The sequence below is a fragment of the Alternaria arborescens genome, assembly GCF_004154835.1.
Source record: "Alternaria arborescens strain FERA 675 chromosome Unknown contig_75, whole genome shotgun sequence".
NCBI classification, from domain to species: domain Eukaryota; kingdom Fungi; phylum Ascomycota; class Dothideomycetes; order Pleosporales; family Pleosporaceae; genus Alternaria; species Alternaria arborescens.
The window spans coordinates 1-17,392 of NW_021167930.1; the positions used below are offsets into that span (position 1 = coordinate 1).

The 17,392-nt window shown below is 50.7% G+C and overlaps 1 protein-coding gene across 1 annotated transcript in view; it reads right to left on the reverse strand.

Moving 5' to 3' along the window:
* Positions 1-288: 288 nt before the first annotated feature.
* AA0111_g12331 (Nonribosomal peptide synthetase 12) overlaps positions 289-17,392 on the reverse strand; it is a gene marked incomplete at both ends in the record, with an annotated part of 28,142 nt that continues 11,038 nt past the window's right edge. The window contains 2 exons of the mRNA XM_028646299.1: positions 289-3,595; positions 3,696-17,376. Of these exons, the coding sequence (XP_028500064.1) occupies positions 289-3,595; positions 3,696-17,376 (16,988 nt within the window). The remainder of the gene's footprint in view (positions 3,596-3,695; positions 17,377-17,392) is intronic.

Consider the following 17,392-nt stretch of genomic DNA (forward strand, 5'->3'; position numbering starts at 1 on the left):
TTGGTAGCGTAGCTAGCCAACCGCGATCCTACTACCGCGATCCTACGCCTCGCTTCTTATCGCTCTCTTATCGCTACTAACAACACAGCGCGATTGTAGTGCAATCGCGCACATCCTCTAGGGTAGGATCACGCACATCCTCTAGGGTAGAGTAGCGTTCTACATCTGTGTTTTCTTACCTAGACACAAGGTTCTCTACAGACAGAGAGAATTCTTTGTCTAAAACTTCTAAAATATCACATAGCGCCTTTAGTAACCTTTCTAGCATGTCCCTTGACACTATCTTACTGCGGGCGAAAAGCTCTAGCTTCAACTGTCCAGCATCATCCACAATGCTTGAAAGCCAGATGCTTCTCCCGGGCAACGACAATGGTGACCAAGCATCCACGCGGCATTCCAATTCACCGAACTGCATGTTGACTTGGTCTGGAGCGTGTCGGTGATGTAAGATGGAGCCAAATTCAACCTTCGGATCCCAAGATGTACAATTCGTTGCGATTGCGCCCAGCGAAATCGTTTCAAAGGTCATAGAGGCCGCATGCTGGTCTTGAAGTCGACGCATCAGAGCAACCACAGGTTCCTGTGAGAGCTCGCCTAGCCGCACTCGTACTGGAATCATGTTCACACATGGCCCTATCACGTTGGATAGGTCAGGCTGGTTGTCCAGCGCATTGCGCCCACTGACAAGTTGGCCAAAGACGATATCGTCGTGGTTTGCCAAGATCCGGGCTTGAGCGAGGGACCATGCAGTCTTCATCACTGTAGCTATGGTGATTCCAGGCGGCTGGTTTGGTTTTCGTAAATTGGCTGTGACTTCCGCTAGTTGGGCAGAGGAATCTTCAGGATCTGTGTTCTCCGACTTAGCTGGCAACAGCGTCATAGAGGCCCCATGTAGTAGCTGGCGCCAGTAACTGAGAGCTTCTCCAGTTTGAGAGCGCAGGCAGTGTCGAGTATATGTAGCAAAAGATGGAGCCTCCATGCTGAGTTCGCGCTGTTGATACAAATGCATCACATCTGTCATGAGCACTGGAATGGACAAGCCATCATACTGGGCATGTGAGAGTCTCATGATCAAAAGATGATGACCCGGACTATTTCGAAGCAGGGTGAAATGAAGTGGCGGCTCCCGGTACAATATCTGCGAGCGTGCGTCCTCTCTGCTATAGACCTCAGCCACGGCCCGCAGGTCGTCGTCTCCAGTCTCGCGCTCCGATATCACAGGATCCATTTGATGTAGGACTACCTGGAAAGTTTGGTCCTGATGCCACACAAACACAGTTCTGAGGATGGCATGGCGCTGGACCAACTTGAAGCAAGCTCGCCTCAGCTCTGCTGTATCCAGGGCACCCCGTAACTCCAAAAACCAGTAATTCTGCGGCCGAGATGCGGAAAATGCTTGTACCTCGGTGGTAATGGTGAGATCAGATACATCCCTTTCTCGGAAAGCGAGGTCATGCCATGGTAGAGAGCGAAGCGTATGGGTATTGATGGATTCCGGCGCGGATTGGTCGCGGACGTGCTTAACTTCAGGCGAAGTGTTGAGCGGCTGCGACATCTTGACAAGCTGCGCCAGGGTACTAGAGCGCAAGATTTGTGCCACGGTTAATGCTAAGCCTTCGCGGCGGGCTCGAGATACTAATTCCATAGCCTTGATGGAATCTCCTCCGTTCTGAAAAAAGTCGCTTTCTACGCGAATGTCGCTGAGTTGGGCGCCCAATACTTGTGCGAACAGTGTCTGCATTTGCTGCTCGGCCACTGTTAGAGGTCTGTCTGACTTGTTGTTACTGTTTCCTGCCTTGTCATCTAGCATGTGTGTTGCCATTTGGCGAAGCCTACTTCGATCTACCTTGGCCGACGTGGTCAGAGGGATGCGGGTGACGAAGATGAAGCGTGTAGGCACCATGTACCGGGGCAACCATTCTCCAAGCTGAACCGCTGCATCACGTGCCTTCAAGACAAGATCAGGACTGGAGTCGTGCTCGAGCACTCGGCATTCTGCATCCTCATGATGTCCCTCCCCCCACTGTACAAAGGCGGTCAGGATTTGTCGCGCAGTCTGTCGCGGCTGTAGAACGAGGTCGACAACCGCGCCTTGAGACACGGGAAATACGCGGCCAACATGAAACTCAATTTCCCCAAGCTCAACACGCTGTCCATTGATTTTCAGCTGCTGATCGCGGCGTCCGATGTAACGCATCGCGCCGTCAGGCAAGTACTGCACCAAATCACCCGTCCTGTAGAGCCTAGTTGTCGTGTTATTGGGCCGTGGTAACTGCTTTAGCCAGCGCGGCGGCGGGATGAAGGCCTTGCGGGTCTGTTCCTCATTACGTAGATAACCCCGTCCGACGACTGGACCCTCAACAAGCAATTCGCCCACAGCTCCTATCGGTAGCAAACGCTCTGGATCATGTCGGTCGGTGATCCAGCAGACTGATGCGCTTGCTGTTCCGATGCTGTTTGGACGTGAGACCACTTCGTCGTTAACCACGCAGTCAACGGAGCATTCGGCAGGCCCATAGGCGTTGATTAAGCGAACTGCCATACCCCACGTCTGTATATTGACCTCCTGCATCACTTCGCCACTAAGCACAACAACCTGGATGCTGGGAACTTGCCATGGCTGCACCGTCCGAGCCACCGATGGCGTCATATGTATCCAGTTCACTCCCAGACGATCCACCGTTCCAGGAATGTCATTGAGTCGATCTACCTCAGATGGCACGCAAACACAGCCTCCGGCCATGAGCGTTGTAAGATAATCGCTAACGCTGACGTCAAAGGCATGTGACGCAAACTGCAAGACGCGCGAATCAGACGAAACATGCAGCTGTTTCGCGAGCGATCGACCACTGGTGGCATAGTTTGCGTGTTCAATGACCACTCCCTTCGGCTTTCCAGTGGAGCCTGATGTAAATACTGCGTAAGCCGCGCTGTCCGGCTTGGCCATACACGTGGCTGTCTCATCGGTCCAGCATAGCTCTAATTCGAGCCGGGAAACCGGTACCACCGTCTCCGCGAGTATCCTTCCTCTTTCTCGGTCATCGGGCGAACAAATGATCACTTTGGACTGCAACGTCTGGCACATGTATTGCAAGCGCGAATCGGGATGGGATGGATCGAGGAAGACGAAAGCACCACCAGCCCGCAAGACGGCCAAGAACGCGACGCTGACCCATCGTGATTTTTCCAGTAGAATTGGAACGAACATGTCCGGCTGAACTCCATATTTTTGAAGACGAACAGCAAGTGTAGAAGAATGTCGATCAAGCTCTTCGTAGCTGAAGTTGCCATCCCATGCACAGATTGCGGGCGCCTCCGGTCTCTTCCGAAACTGTTCACCTATGCAGTCATGAATGCACACGAGCTCTGTCGGCGGAACCTCCTGATTCCATGCATGGATCTTCTTGCGATCTTCATTGCCCAGCATTTCAATCTCGCGGACAGTAGTGAATGGGTTTTCGGCAATGTGTAAGATTGTCTGCACCAAGAGGTCGCAGAGCTTTGATCCCTGCTCCAGATCGAGACAAGCATCCCAAAAAGTGAGTGAAAGGTTGAAATCGTCGCTGTCACCCTCGATGTTGATTACTAGACCGTACTTTGCCGCAAGTCAGCTATGGTACATTGATTGTTGTGAAAGGTACAGAGAGAATTGCGACCCTAGATTTACGGGAACAGAGAAATACGGAAATGCTTACCTCCGTGGGATCATGAATATCCATGGTCTCTAGATGTGCTGGTGTATTGTTCTCATGAAAGCCCGAATCCGGCATCCCATTAGAAGTACGAGACTGATACGAGATGATAGAGTTAAAGATTGGACGTCGCTGGAAGCCGAGATCATGCTGGATCTTAGCTATAGAACAATGCTGGTTCTCAAGACTGCGGATGAAGTTGCCTTCATTCTGTTCCAGAATGTTTAGAACGGAAAGGCTGTCTTCCAATTGTACACGGCATATGAGCATGTTAATAAAGAGGCCAACAGCATTTTCGATACCAGGGAGAGCAATGTCTCTTCCTGATGTCAAGTAACCGAAGCAGATGTCGTTTGTGCTTGTGTAACAGCGCAGGACCAAAGACCAGGCTACTTGAATGAGGTTGGAAGCTGTAGTACCATGCATCTCGCAGAATCCTTGCAGAAGATGGGCAGGAAATTGCCTTGTCACAGCGTGAAGGCGCCCATTAGGCGACACGTTCAGGTTGGGAAACAGGCATGACGTCATGCCGCCGAGGTACGTTTTCCAGTACTCTTGTATAGGCTTTCCTGGCACTTGGTTGAGGTGGAGGATATAGTCACCATATTGTAACGTTTCGGGATGTAATGCGATCCCATTAACCGCTCGGGCCAGGTCTGCACCAAGCAGCTGAAGCGAGCGTCCATCCACTATTTCATGACCGATGGTAAGCGTGCATGTAAGCTCCGTATCGGAAAGCTGAGTGATTCTGAATTCCCAAGGGAGTATGCCCTGCTTTTCTTGCTGCACGCCAGATATGTCTTCAATAATGACCCTTCCCGTGCCACCTTCAAGGACAATCTGGTCTTTGAATCTGTCAGAAGAGCTGTCCACGATGAGCGTCCGCAATGCCGAGTAGTTTGAAACTACAGCCTCCCAGGCAGCCTCGACGCCTTCGACAGTCAGGCGCCGATCAGGTCCCAAGGTCGTGATTTTCCATTCGGTTCTTGTCTCATATAGCGCCTCATCCGCCTGCTTACTAAGCAAAATGCCTTGCTGGAGGTGTGAGCATGGGTACGCGTCCTGTAATTGGGACGAGTCGATTCCTTGTTCGCCGAGGACTCGAACAAAACTGGTAAACTCCTGTGGAGTCAACGGAAGGCGTTCAAGGTCGCTCAAGGTAGCTTGGTGAGGCAAGTTGCTGAGCTCATGGGGAGCTTCCTCTAGTATCACTTTGCAGTTTTCCAGCCATCTATGAATAGAATCTTGATAGCGGCTGTTCCGGTTATAGCTCAGGTCCAAATGCAAAACGCCCTCCGAAACCCAAGTTTCTATGATGAACATTGCATCTCTCGGCACTTGTGGATCAACGCATCTGCTTGTGTCATCGATGCCGGTCGTGCTTTGGAAAACACTATCTTTGCTCTCAAGGCTGCGGTAAGAACCGTGGTAATTGAGCAGGATCTCTGCCGGTCTGTTCAGGTCGAGTCGATGGCGCCCATCTGGATGCAAGTACTGGGAAGTAAAATAGGCCCAGCCATTAGAAGCTGTCCGGCGCAGAGTGTCCTTGGTGCGTCGAATAACGTCTACGAAGCCTGTTTCCGGCGTCGCAGAGACGAGAACAGGGAAAAGCGTAGTAAACCACCCCACGGTCTCTGAAATATCAACAGAGCTATCCCAGGGTTCTCTCCCATGTCCTTCCTGGTAGATAATTGGTGCTTGACGATTCGGAAATGTCCTAACAAAGGAAAGAAGAATTGCAGCATGGATGATTTCAACTGCTTTTGATCGCAGGGGCTTATTGACCGCCCCAAGAAGGAGCTCAGTGGTATTTGAATCAAGTTCGAACCTGGAAGACATGGCCTCACTGTGTGTATTTGTGGCCTGAGGACAGTCCCAGTACGTTTCGATGTCGGCCTCAAAGTCCCCAATATTACCGAGGGACGGAAGAGTCTCCATCGGTTTTATTCGCGTTTGAACATACTCGGTTTGCGCATGACACCACGTCTGGAAAGATGCGCAATGCTGCGGCGGAAGTGCGTTATCGACCAGCAATGTTTCCAGATCATTGATGATAACTCTCCAGGAGACGAGATCGATGACGAGGTGATGAGCGATGAACGAGAGATACTGACCACCATCGATAGTGATGTGATCAACGACAAGTAGTGGACCTCTCTCACAGTCTACTGCCTCTTGGCTTCCTTCCAGGTGCCCTTTCAACCCTGCCATCGACACCGTTGCGACACGGTAGCGGATGGATTGCTTGACGTTCTCGGTCGACGATTGAACCCATACACCAGATTCTTTTCGGAACCGAGTTCGTAACATGGCGTGCCGCCTCACGATGGCGAAAATCGCCGTTTCGATCCCTTGTATGGGTCTTCGAAGCTTGACCATGAAGCTTTGATTAAAGCGAAGCTGACCTCCAGGGACGCGCTCGAAGAATCGCTGCTGAATTGGAGACAGGCTGAATGCCTTTCCGACGTGCTCCTTAGATTCCAGTGCATTTGCTTTTACTGTCTTGACGCGAGTGGCAATTTGACGGGTGGTTTTGTACCGAAATATATCTGCGATAGTAATCGCTATACCTTGATGCCGGCAACGGGTGACTAGCTCCATGGCGCCAATCGAGTCTCCTCCCAGATGGAAGAAATTATCATCCAGTCCGATCTTGTTTGTCTTTCTGCTGAGAACATGGGCAATACATTCCTGCAACAGCGTCTCGACTTCGTTCGCTGAACGGCTTCCATCCACAGAGTACTCTACTGGGGTGGTATATGCCTCAATCTCATCCAATGTCATGCGAGAAGACAAGGCTTGTAGGGTTCGGCGATCCAACTTTCCAGATGTAGTAAGGGGAATCCATCTTAGAGGCAAGAAAGCCGTTGGAGTCATAAAGCGTGGCAATGTTTCGCGGAGACGTGTTTGAACTAGGGTCGCTGCTCTCTGGAAGAAAGCTGTAGGCTGAATGATAGCATCGCCTTGGGAGCCTCGAATACCGTGCATAGATGGAGAATGGATGAAAGCAGCCAGAATTGGCCTTGCAGTCCCATGACTGGGACGGATCAAATCGACGACCACGTCACTACTGTCGTACAGGCATTTTTGCACATGGGAAGCGACCTCCTCAAGTTGGAGAACGTGGCCCTTGAGTGTGACCTGCGTTGCCTTTTTTCCAAGATAAAGCACAGTTCCATTTGACTGGTATCTCGCCAGGTCTCCAGTCTTGAAGAATCGGGAAGATAATGTTGCTCGGAACTGCCGAATCCAAGCCGGAGCCTCCACGAAAGAGGCTTCATTCTCTTCACGCTTTTGCAGATATCCGCGGCCCACCACAGGACCTTCTAGTAGTATTTCACCAATGGCACCGACAGGCTGAAGTTTTTGGTGGTCAGCGGGATCGACAATCCAGCATACCGCCCCCATGCCAACACCTATATTTGGAGCACCCGTTCGACTCAGTACAGACTGCTGAGCCATGGTAAATGGGCCGCACTCTGCATTTCCGTATACATTGACCAGGCAAGCAGATCCCTGCCACCGCGATTGGTCTATGTCAGAGACAGGTTCTCCACCCAGAACGACAGTTTTGAGAGAGGGAACATTCGAGGGCTTGATCAGCCTCGCAACAGAAGGTGTTAGTACTGCCCAATTCGCTTCCAGATCGCAAATGGCTTGCTCGAGGTCCTTTAGTTGTGTGTGTGGAGGAATACACACGCAGCCTCCGTGGTAAAGCGCTATGAGATGGTCGCTGACACTAGTGTGTGAGGCGTAGCTGGCGAATTGAAACACGCGGGTGTGTTCGTCGACTCCCGTGGGTAGCTTGCTTGCCTTTAACATCGAGCAGAATGCACGATGTTCTATGACCACACATCTCAGCTTTCCGGTTGAGCTTGAGGTGTATTCAACATACAAGGCATTAGATGGCCTGACCTCTGCTGATGGTAGAGGGAAGTCGGGCAGGATTGACTTTGTATTGGGCCCCACTACAATCGTCGAAACACTCAGGTGTTGCATGACGCGCTGATGTGTTACCGACGCTAGCACGATCTTCGCTTCTACGTCTGTGCATATGTCCTCTAGAACGTGAACCGGGCTAGTGGGATCGATGAGCACGAATGCAGCTCCAGCTCTCATGACAGCTACCATTGCTACAACAGTCCACTTGGACTTTTCGAAGATGAGCGGCACAAATTGCTCTGATAGAGCTCCGAGTTCCACAAGATGACTTGCAAGCTTGCGCGATAAATCATCGAGCTCGCCGTATGTCAAATCACCATCCCATGATTGCACTGCGATCGAAGAAGCACTGAGATGAAAGTGCGTCTCAATGATGTCGTGCATACAAGCCTCGTGACTTGCAGGAACCTTTTGATTCCATTGTTGTAGCAAGACCATGTCCTCGGGGCTTATCAGATCGACCTGGAACACAGTTGCTCGGGGTTGTGCCACGATGCTGTTCATCACTTTGCGTAACATGTGAATTAGTCGTGTGGCTTGCTTAGTAGACAACCGCTCGCCTGCCCAGTAGTCCATAGAAAGTGAAATGTTGTTTCTGTCAACCACGGCGTGTATGGAGATTGCGAACTCGGTAGGATCAGCTCCATCCTCACTGACGAAGATAAAGGGGAGGTCAGACGGGTTTCCGTATGCAGCGTTCTCATGTACCGAAACACTAGTATTGAACAACTCGGTCGTGTCGACTCCGAGCGCATGACCAATTTCCGCCAGCGAACAGTTTTGATAATCGAGATTGCGAATAGTCTCATCCCGTATGGTACGTAATATGTCGAGGAGTGTCAAACTGGGCGTCATAGCCACTTGACAGACCAAGACGTTGATGAAAGCGCCGATGGCGTGTTCAATTCCTGGAACGGCGACGTCGCGACCAGACGTGGTGTAAGCAAAGGTGACCAGATCAGATTGGGTATAGCGCTGCAGTACAAGCGCCCAAGCAAGGTAGATAACGTTGGACATGTTGATCTCGTTTCTGGCACAGAACTGATGTATCGAGGATGCATCATCCATTTCAGCTTCGACAGATAGCAATACCCGCTTGCGAGGCTTTGAGGATGTGTACTCCCGGTCGTCGCAGATATCTGGAAGTAAACATGAAGGTGTTTCGGATAGTTTATCCCTCCAATACCTGATGCTGGTGTCTGCTGGCGTTGATTGAAGATATTTGATGTATGCACCGTAGCGAACAGCGCCTCCAGTCGGGGAAAACCCCGCATAAGCGCGCTGCACCTCATCTGATAAAATAGAGATAGAAATCCCGTCAATCAGTGCGTGATGTATCTGTAGGTCGCAAATAGTGTCGCCTATTGCATTCTGGCACAGAACCAAATGCCAGAGATGATGCTGCCGCGATAGGTCCTCTCGCTCGCGAAGATCGCTGATCAAATTGGTCAGGTCATCAGAACCACACTGGAGCTCAGTAATTGCATCAGGGATTGAATGCATGACAGCCTGGAGAAAGAAACCGGTCTGAGACAGGCCCTCCACGAAGACTGTGCGGAAGATTTCGTGCCGCTGGATAACAGTGTTCCATGCCATCCGTAGTCTGGGCAAATCTACCGTTGAGTTCTCAGTAGTATGCAATTTCCACACAAAGCGAGGGTAATACAGTTGCTTATTCCTAGACTGGCTGAGTAACATGCCACGTTGGATTGGAGCGCAAGGGTACGCGTCGTCGATGATGGGATGGTCTTCGATATCTTGTCCGGCGACTTGACGCTTAGCTTCGGCCACGAAACTATCAAGCTCTGCGTATGTATTCTGCAACAGAGGAAAGTCACTAAGAGTGTACATGCGTGGTTTGACAGCTAACTCGACTGCTGCGGTGGAAAGCGACTTCTGGCAATTATCGAGCCAAGCAGCGATGTGTCCGTTATGTCGAATCTCTTGATCATACGAAAAAGACACCACTAATTCGTCATGAGCTAAGTGACAGCAGACCTCGATGAGGCTATGCTGTGGTGTTTCTGGTGATCTGTTGACCGATTGGCATCGGAAGGAAGCAGGTACGGTCTCAATGTTCGCTTGCTCATCTGGGTGGACCAGTCTCGGTGGGCAGCTCAAGACTATCTCGTATGGCAGTGCTGTCTTAGATCCCACCTTCGGCGCTGGTAAAGCATGCTCTTGCGATAGTTTGCGAGCATCTTTGACAAAACGTGGCAAGTCTAACAAATCGCGACTATAACTGATGTCAGGTTGGACGAGTAGAAGGTTGGTGAAACAGCCGACAGTATTCTCATATTCAATTGGCGCATTCACAGAACCGCGACTGTCGTACTCGAGGTGTATCATCGGCTGTTCGCAGTCTCCGAAGGTCTGGAAGAAGGAATGGAGGAGAGCCGCATGGACAATATCAACAGGCTGCGTTCCATACGCAGCATTGGCGTAGCCCAAAAGCAAGCTGCTAGTCAGTGCATCGATGCGAAACTCCTGACTAGCACGGTTTCGCACAGGGCTTTTGTCTCTATTGACGCCCCAAAAGTCAAGTCGCGATTCAGTTTTGTGACGACCATCTCGATTTTGGTGCCCGTCACCATCATTCAAGCTACAGGCGGCTGCTCCGTTGAGTGACGTGTGTTCGTACCACTTCTGGAAAGTCATCGTTGTAGATGACGGGACGGGGGTGGGGATGCTTCCGTCGAGAAGCCGCATAATGTCCACAGCCATGATTCTGCACGAAAGTGCATCCGTCACTAATTGATGACAGAAAAAGATAAGATAATCATGTCTACCTGGACCGTCCGCGTGTTGAACGTGACGAACCTCGATAATGGGGCCGGAAGCGATATCAAGCTGTTCAGGAATTCTTTGGAGCTCCTTGTCGAGGCTCCATCCTTCAGACATCGCCATAACCTCTATTCGATATGATTGATCGATCTCCGATGTAACACGCTGTTGCCAGATACCCTGGTCATTTGTGGAAAATCGGGCCCTCAGCATGGGGTGATGGTTGACCAAGCCTCGCACGGCGCGTTGAAGGCCGTTGTTATCCAATTTAGCCTTCTCGGCCTCGACTGAAAAACTTTGACAGATCCGTGAGTGACTGGCTTGCGGGGACCTGTCGAGTAAACGCTGCTGAAATTGCGACAGGCCAAAGAACTCTCCAGCCGAACTCTTCACCATGCAATTGCTACTGCTACCAATTGTGTCCCGTTGCGCCATTTCGTAGATGTTGCGGTATTTATAAATGTCCTGCATGCTGAGAGTGGTCCCTGCGGCACGGCATTCTGCGATAAGTCGCATGGCTGACATAGAATCTCCACCCAGATGAAAGAAGTTGTCGTGCGTACCAATCGAATCGCATGGAATGCCCAATACTCGACTCCATACCTCCCGCATACTATGTTCTGCATCGGTCAATGGAGCTTGCTTATTGGACGGCCCAAGTGATGTACAAGCCTCGAGTTGGTCTCGAGTCATGTCGGCAACTCTTTGTTTCAGCCGTCGGCGGTCGGTCTTGCATGTGCTGGTAACAGGCACCCAAGCCAGAGGTAGAAAAACGGTCGGGACCATGTGTTTGGGCAAGTGATTCTCCAGATGGACTAAACACCTATCCACCTTGGTGACAAACTGGGCACTGGACGAGGCTAGGACATCCATTTCCACACCTACGGTGCCACTAGAGGCGAAATTTCTTTCCTTCACAAATGCTGCAAGGAAAACTCGGGATGGCTCCGCGTTCAGGAATACCACGTCCACAACGACGCGTTCAGCGCCTTCGAAGCTGCTCGAAATTTGATACTCAATCTGCCCAGGCTCAATGCGTTGCCCTCGTAACTTGACCTGAGTATCCTTTCGGCGCACATAGCGAATAGATCCATCAGGGCAGTAATGGGCAAGGTCGCCAGTCTTATATAGCCGCATGAGACCAAACTTTCTATAGCTTGCAGCCCAATGAGGGTTCTCAACGAACGTTGAAGCAGTTCTCAAGGGGTCATTCAGGTAGCCCCGGCCGAGTATTGGTCCTTCGATCAAAAGTTCTCCAATCCCGCCGACCGGCATCAACTTGTGATAATCGTTCGGGTCAACTATCCAACAGACGCAGCCACTCTCTCGTCCGATGTTTCTGGGGTCAGATGGGGGATCGGGATTGACCATTGCAAGCACTGAACATTCTGTCGGACCATATGTTTCCCGAAGAGAAACCCTCCCATGCCACGTATTGATGTCGTCATAAGACGGGGTTTCACCGATGAGTACTACTGTTTCAAATGATGGCACCTGATCCGGATGTAGTAGCCGCATAACTGGGGGCGTAGTCTGAATCCATGTCGCGTTAAACTGGTAGATCGCGTCCGCCAGCGCATCTATCCTTTGGCTTTCCGAGGGTATACAAATGCAACCACCCGCCATGAGTGTGCCTAGCTGGTCCATAATGCTCACATCCCAAGAGTATGCAGAAAACTGCAATACTCTAGAAGAATTGTTGATAGATAAAAGACGGTGTTGAGATCTTGCGCTGGCGCAGAATGAGGCATGCTCGATCACTACACCTTTGGGTGTACCAGTCGAGCCAGATGTGAACACACAGTATGCGACATGTCTAGGTCGGGCCGGCGTCGATACACTATAACTGATAGATGCTTTTGCCCAGTCTTCTTCTTCGCCGTTGCCGACTGTGATCACATTCTCCACGGACGGTAGTGGGATACTCGAAGTTGCTGAGGAAAACAAAACACGACAAGCGATTTCATCGCACAGAGCCTGCTTGTGTACCAGTGGGAGAGAAGGATCGATCAGTGTAAAAGATCCACCAGCACGGAGAACAGCTAGCATGGCTACCACCGTCCATCGGCTCTTTTCTAGGTGAATCGCCACATAACTCTCGTTGCGAACGCCAGTATGGACTAGAACGTGGGTCAAATTGGATACTAGTTGGCCCAGATCCGCGTAGGAGAAATCTCCATCCCATGCACACACGGCGGGGGCAGAAGGGGCCAAAAGAAAAAATGGTGCGATGGCATCGTGGATACACTCCTCTCGAGCCACAGGGACCACTCCGTTTCGTGCACGAAGCCAATGTAGATGTTCTTGGCCAAGTAGATCTATGTCGTGAACTCGAGCATTCGCTGAGTCTACTATTCCCAAAAGGGCAGCCTCGAATGCCACGGCGAGGTCTGTGATCTGGTCCTGTGTGAATGAATTTTCGTAGTACCATAGGGCGTATTCCATGTTATTTCTGGACAGGGCAATATTCAATGTGATATCGTACTCTGTGGGATCATCGGCTGCCATAGACTTGATCGAGAGGTCTGAGAATGTCTCAATCTCATCTACCGTCTCCGGCAAGGTCTGGAAAGAAACCACGGTGTTGAATAAGCCGCGGCCTGATATGCCTAATTCGTGGAAGATCTCCACTAAGGAGGTATGTTGATGGTCTAGCCCCTGCAAGAAGTCGGAATTGACCGAGCGAATCGTATCAGCAATGGAATTGCTACCTTCAAGCTCCACCTTGCACACTACCATGTTAATAAAGGGACCAATGATCATTTCAATATCTGGAATTGGGACATTGCGACCAGATATCAAGTAGCCAAAGCAAACAGTCTCGGAGCTTGCGTAGGCTTTCAGAACAATGGCCCACGCAAGTTGGATGAGATTGAACATTGTGACATGATGGTTTTCGCAGAATGATCGCAGCGCTTCGAGATCGGCTATATCTCTAGAGACGTACTTTACCGAGGCCTTGCCATCGCCGGCACCAGCATCCATTGTGGGTACCATACAGGGGTCAACGTCTTGTAGGTATCCGGCCCAATAACGTGTTGCAGCACCGCTTGGGAGTTGTTGCACATACGAAATGTAGTTCTTCAAACTACTGCTCGGCTGTTCGAGAGATATTCCATTGTACACAGCCGTGATCTGTTGCTGGAGAAGTCTACTAGAGTGGCCATCCAGTAAGGCATGGAGAATGACGAGTCTACAAAGTAGAGTCTCACCTTCTTCATGAAGCAAAAGATGCCATGGGCATACTGGTGTTACGTTCTCGGTTTCTTGTAGTTTCTGTGAGTCGTAGCAAATGATCTTGCCAGTTGTCTCGGCCAAAACAATTTGGTCCAACAGCTGACCGGAGTGGCCTTCGAGGAATATTGTGCGAAGCACTGGGTTGTGTTGTACCACCTTCTTCCATGCACGTATGAAACGATCAATGTCGAGGCCGTCGGACATCTTGATCTCCCATGAGGTGCCAGTAACATAGTTAGCCGAGTTCTTTGCCTGACTCAGTAGCATGCCTTGCTGGATTCCGGTGCAAGCATAGGCATCCTCGATCTTGACGCTGGAACCTGGACCCACCACCGTTGCAACTCTCTCGATCATGCGGTCGATATCTTGATAGCCGAAATTTAGAAATGAGAGGTCGGTAAGAGTGAGTTGTGTCGGCATCGATGGTAGCATTTGACATACTTTGTTCAGCGTGGACTTGAAGGTTGCACTCCATTGCTCGATACGTTTCGAGGGTATATGGCGATTGTACAGGATACTCACATCCAAGACGCCTCGCTTGATGACTGCTGAAATCTCAAAGAGTTCAAACCGAGAGATGCTAGTCGACACGTCAAATTGCGAGAATTGAGTATCGGCAAGGCGGAACAGACCATCCTGGCCTTCGAGTTGTTGAAACAATCCGGCAAAGTTGAGCACGATCTCCATGGGAATAGCTAGCGGCAATCTTTCGCGACTCTCCGGATTCAAAACCTTGGAAGCGAAGTACTCCCATCCATTGGCCGGCATTTCTCGTCGGCTATCTTTCGTCCGTCTTATCACATCTAGGATGCTGTGCCCCGGTTCTACTGTGGGTAATGTCGGCCAAATCGTCGTGAACCAGCCCACTGTCTGTGACAAATTGATCGAAGAGTCCCAAACTTCTCTCCCATGGCCCTCGCTATAAACAACAGGTGGTCCACGGTCGGTAAACTCATGCATGAAAGAGAATATCAGGGCAGCCTGAAGGATTTCGATAGGTCTCGTCCTGAATGCGCTGTTGGCGTCATGAAGGAGACAATTGGTTGTTTCCGAACTCAGTTGGAATCCAGCAGTCGCCGTGTCAGCATAAGTGTTCGGAATATTTTCCAAATCCCAATAGCCTAGGAAATCTGTAGAGAACAGCTCTTTATTCCTGTCATATGCTGGGAAGGCTCTTTGGGGTGTGAGGTTCTCTCGAGCAAATTGAGCTTGGAGGTGACACCATGTCTGGAAAGACAAGGGCTCCTCAGTAAATGCAGCCTCCATATTCACGTTGTCGACCAAAAGGTGCTCCATGTCTGCGAGAATGATACGCCAAGAAACGTGATCTACTACTAGGTGATGTGCGACTAGCAGCATATGTTGTCCCTGGCCCTCTACTTCGAAAAGGTTGACCGCAAACACTATGCCCTTGCGAATATCCAGACTTTGTTGTGTTTCAAGCGCCCACGACTTGATACTTTCGAACGTCGGTACCCTGGATCTGTCAAATAGGAAGGATCCTGGATCAGAAACAATAGTCTGCGCCCACTCGCCGTCGGTCTCGCTGAAGCGACTCCGCAACATAGAGTGCCGTTCCACGACAGCATGGACCGCATTTCTCAGATCTTCAACCGGAATGTGTCGGTTCAAGGCCACGAAAAAGCTCTGGTTGTAGTGATTAATGCATTCTGGGGTAACCACGCCAAAGAACGTCTTCTGTATCGGAGACATCGTGAACGGCACATCGATTTCCTCACTTGGATGCGATGACGGCAAAATCTCCTGGTCCTTCTGCGCTTTCGACGCCAGTTTCTCGATGGAAGGCTGGCCCAAAACATCAGCAACAGTTATGGTGATTCGTTGAACGTTTGCAAAAGCAACTATAGACATAGCGCTGATGGAATCGCCTCCAAGAGAGAGAAAGCTGTCGTCTATGCTTATCTCTGTGGGGTCAGTGTTCAGAACCTTTGCGCAGAGAAGTACTAGGGCTCGTTGGATCTCGGTTTCTGGAGCACGTTTAGACCCAGTAGAGCCCAAGTAGCCCTTGATGTCTTTCCAGTCAAGATGTGTGCCTAGCGTTCGCAATTTCTTTCTATCGACCTTTGTTGAGTTGTTGACCGGAAACTGATTGAGGGGGAGGATTAGTGCAGGAACCAAGTATGCTGGGACAGTCCTCCGTAAATGTACTATCGCTTTCTGCACTTCAGCCAAGAAAAGCTGACTTGGAGGCAATATAGCCACATCGTCAGCACAGAGGTTTGCATTTCCCAGTTGGCGGAGATCTGGACAGTCCACGAAAGCTGTAAGGACAGCCTGATCCCTATGGTCATTGAGCTGGAGGACTTCGGCCACGACGTTCGTCGAGCGGGGGAACAGTGAGTGCAAGTGGCTTTCGACTTCGACCAACTCGATTCGCTGACCCCGAACCTTGACCTGAAGGTCTTTGCGACCTACAAATCTCAGATTCCCATCAGGCATCAATTGCACGAGATCTCCGGTCCGGTACACGCGACCCTGCGCACCACCTCGGAGCTTTTGAAGCCACTGCATAGGGGATACGAAGGAGGCTGCTGTTCGCTCAGAATCATTCAGGTAACCTCTTCCGACGTTGGGACCCTCTATAATCAGTTCGCCAACCGCTCCAATAGGTACCAGTCGCTCGAGATCAGTAGGTTCAACTACCCATCCCACGCATCCAGTCATTGTACCGAGCGTCTCGAAAGGACCTTCCACATCTAACGGAAATCGAACACTGGAAGTACCGGAGCATTCCGCGGGTCCATACAGATTGGACAGAGCGACTGTGCCATGCCATTTTTCAACATCTGCCTTGGTTATGGCTTCACCACTCAGACCAAGAATCTGCAAACTAGCCAAAACGTTAACTTCCAGCGACCTCGCCATTGAAGGAACCAGCTCCAAGTAAGTGGCTTTCGATTCGCGCAGGGAATCGGAGAGCCTATTCTTGACTTCATCCGCATGAGGTATGTATATACTGCCGCCAGACATCAAAGGGACTAGGTGGTCGGTGATACTGACATCGAAGGAATATGAGGCAAACTGAAACACTCGCGTAGCAGGACCAAAAGATATTAACTGGTATACACCAGCGACGCTGGCACAAAAGGACGTGTGTTCAATCAACACACCCTTTGGTGTTCCAGTCGATCCACTGGTGAAGATGCAGTAAAGAATTGCGCTCGGGTTTGAAGGTGGTAGCATTATTGCACGGCCGGTGTCGGAAGAGTCGTGGAGCGTTGCGTATGAGCACACTTGCGCAATTACCTCCGGAGCGACTGTTTTGGCTAAGGGGGCGAAATTTTGAGATACCAAGATCAACTCGGCGCCAGAATCGTGGCACATCGTCCTTAGTCGAGCTTCTGGCAGGGCAGGGTCTAAGAGAAGGAAAGCGTGTCCAGCCCGGAGCGTGCCAACCAGAGCAACTACTGTCCACATAGATTTCTCGAAAAGAAGTGGCACAATCGACTCATTTGGCAGTTTGCGGGCGCACAGCAATATAGCCACTTGCAATGAGAGATCATCCAGCTCTCGGTACGACATCTGCCCATCCCACGCTTTCACCGCGACCGCGTCTGGCGTATTAGCGCTGTGACTTAGCACTAAGTCATGCACACAGCTGTTCACAGGCGCTGGGAGATTATTCCACTGTTTCAACAATCCCATTCCTTCGGGACTGATCTCCATGACCTCCCTGACAAGCGGGCTATTATCCATGATCCTGGAAGTGGCATGTA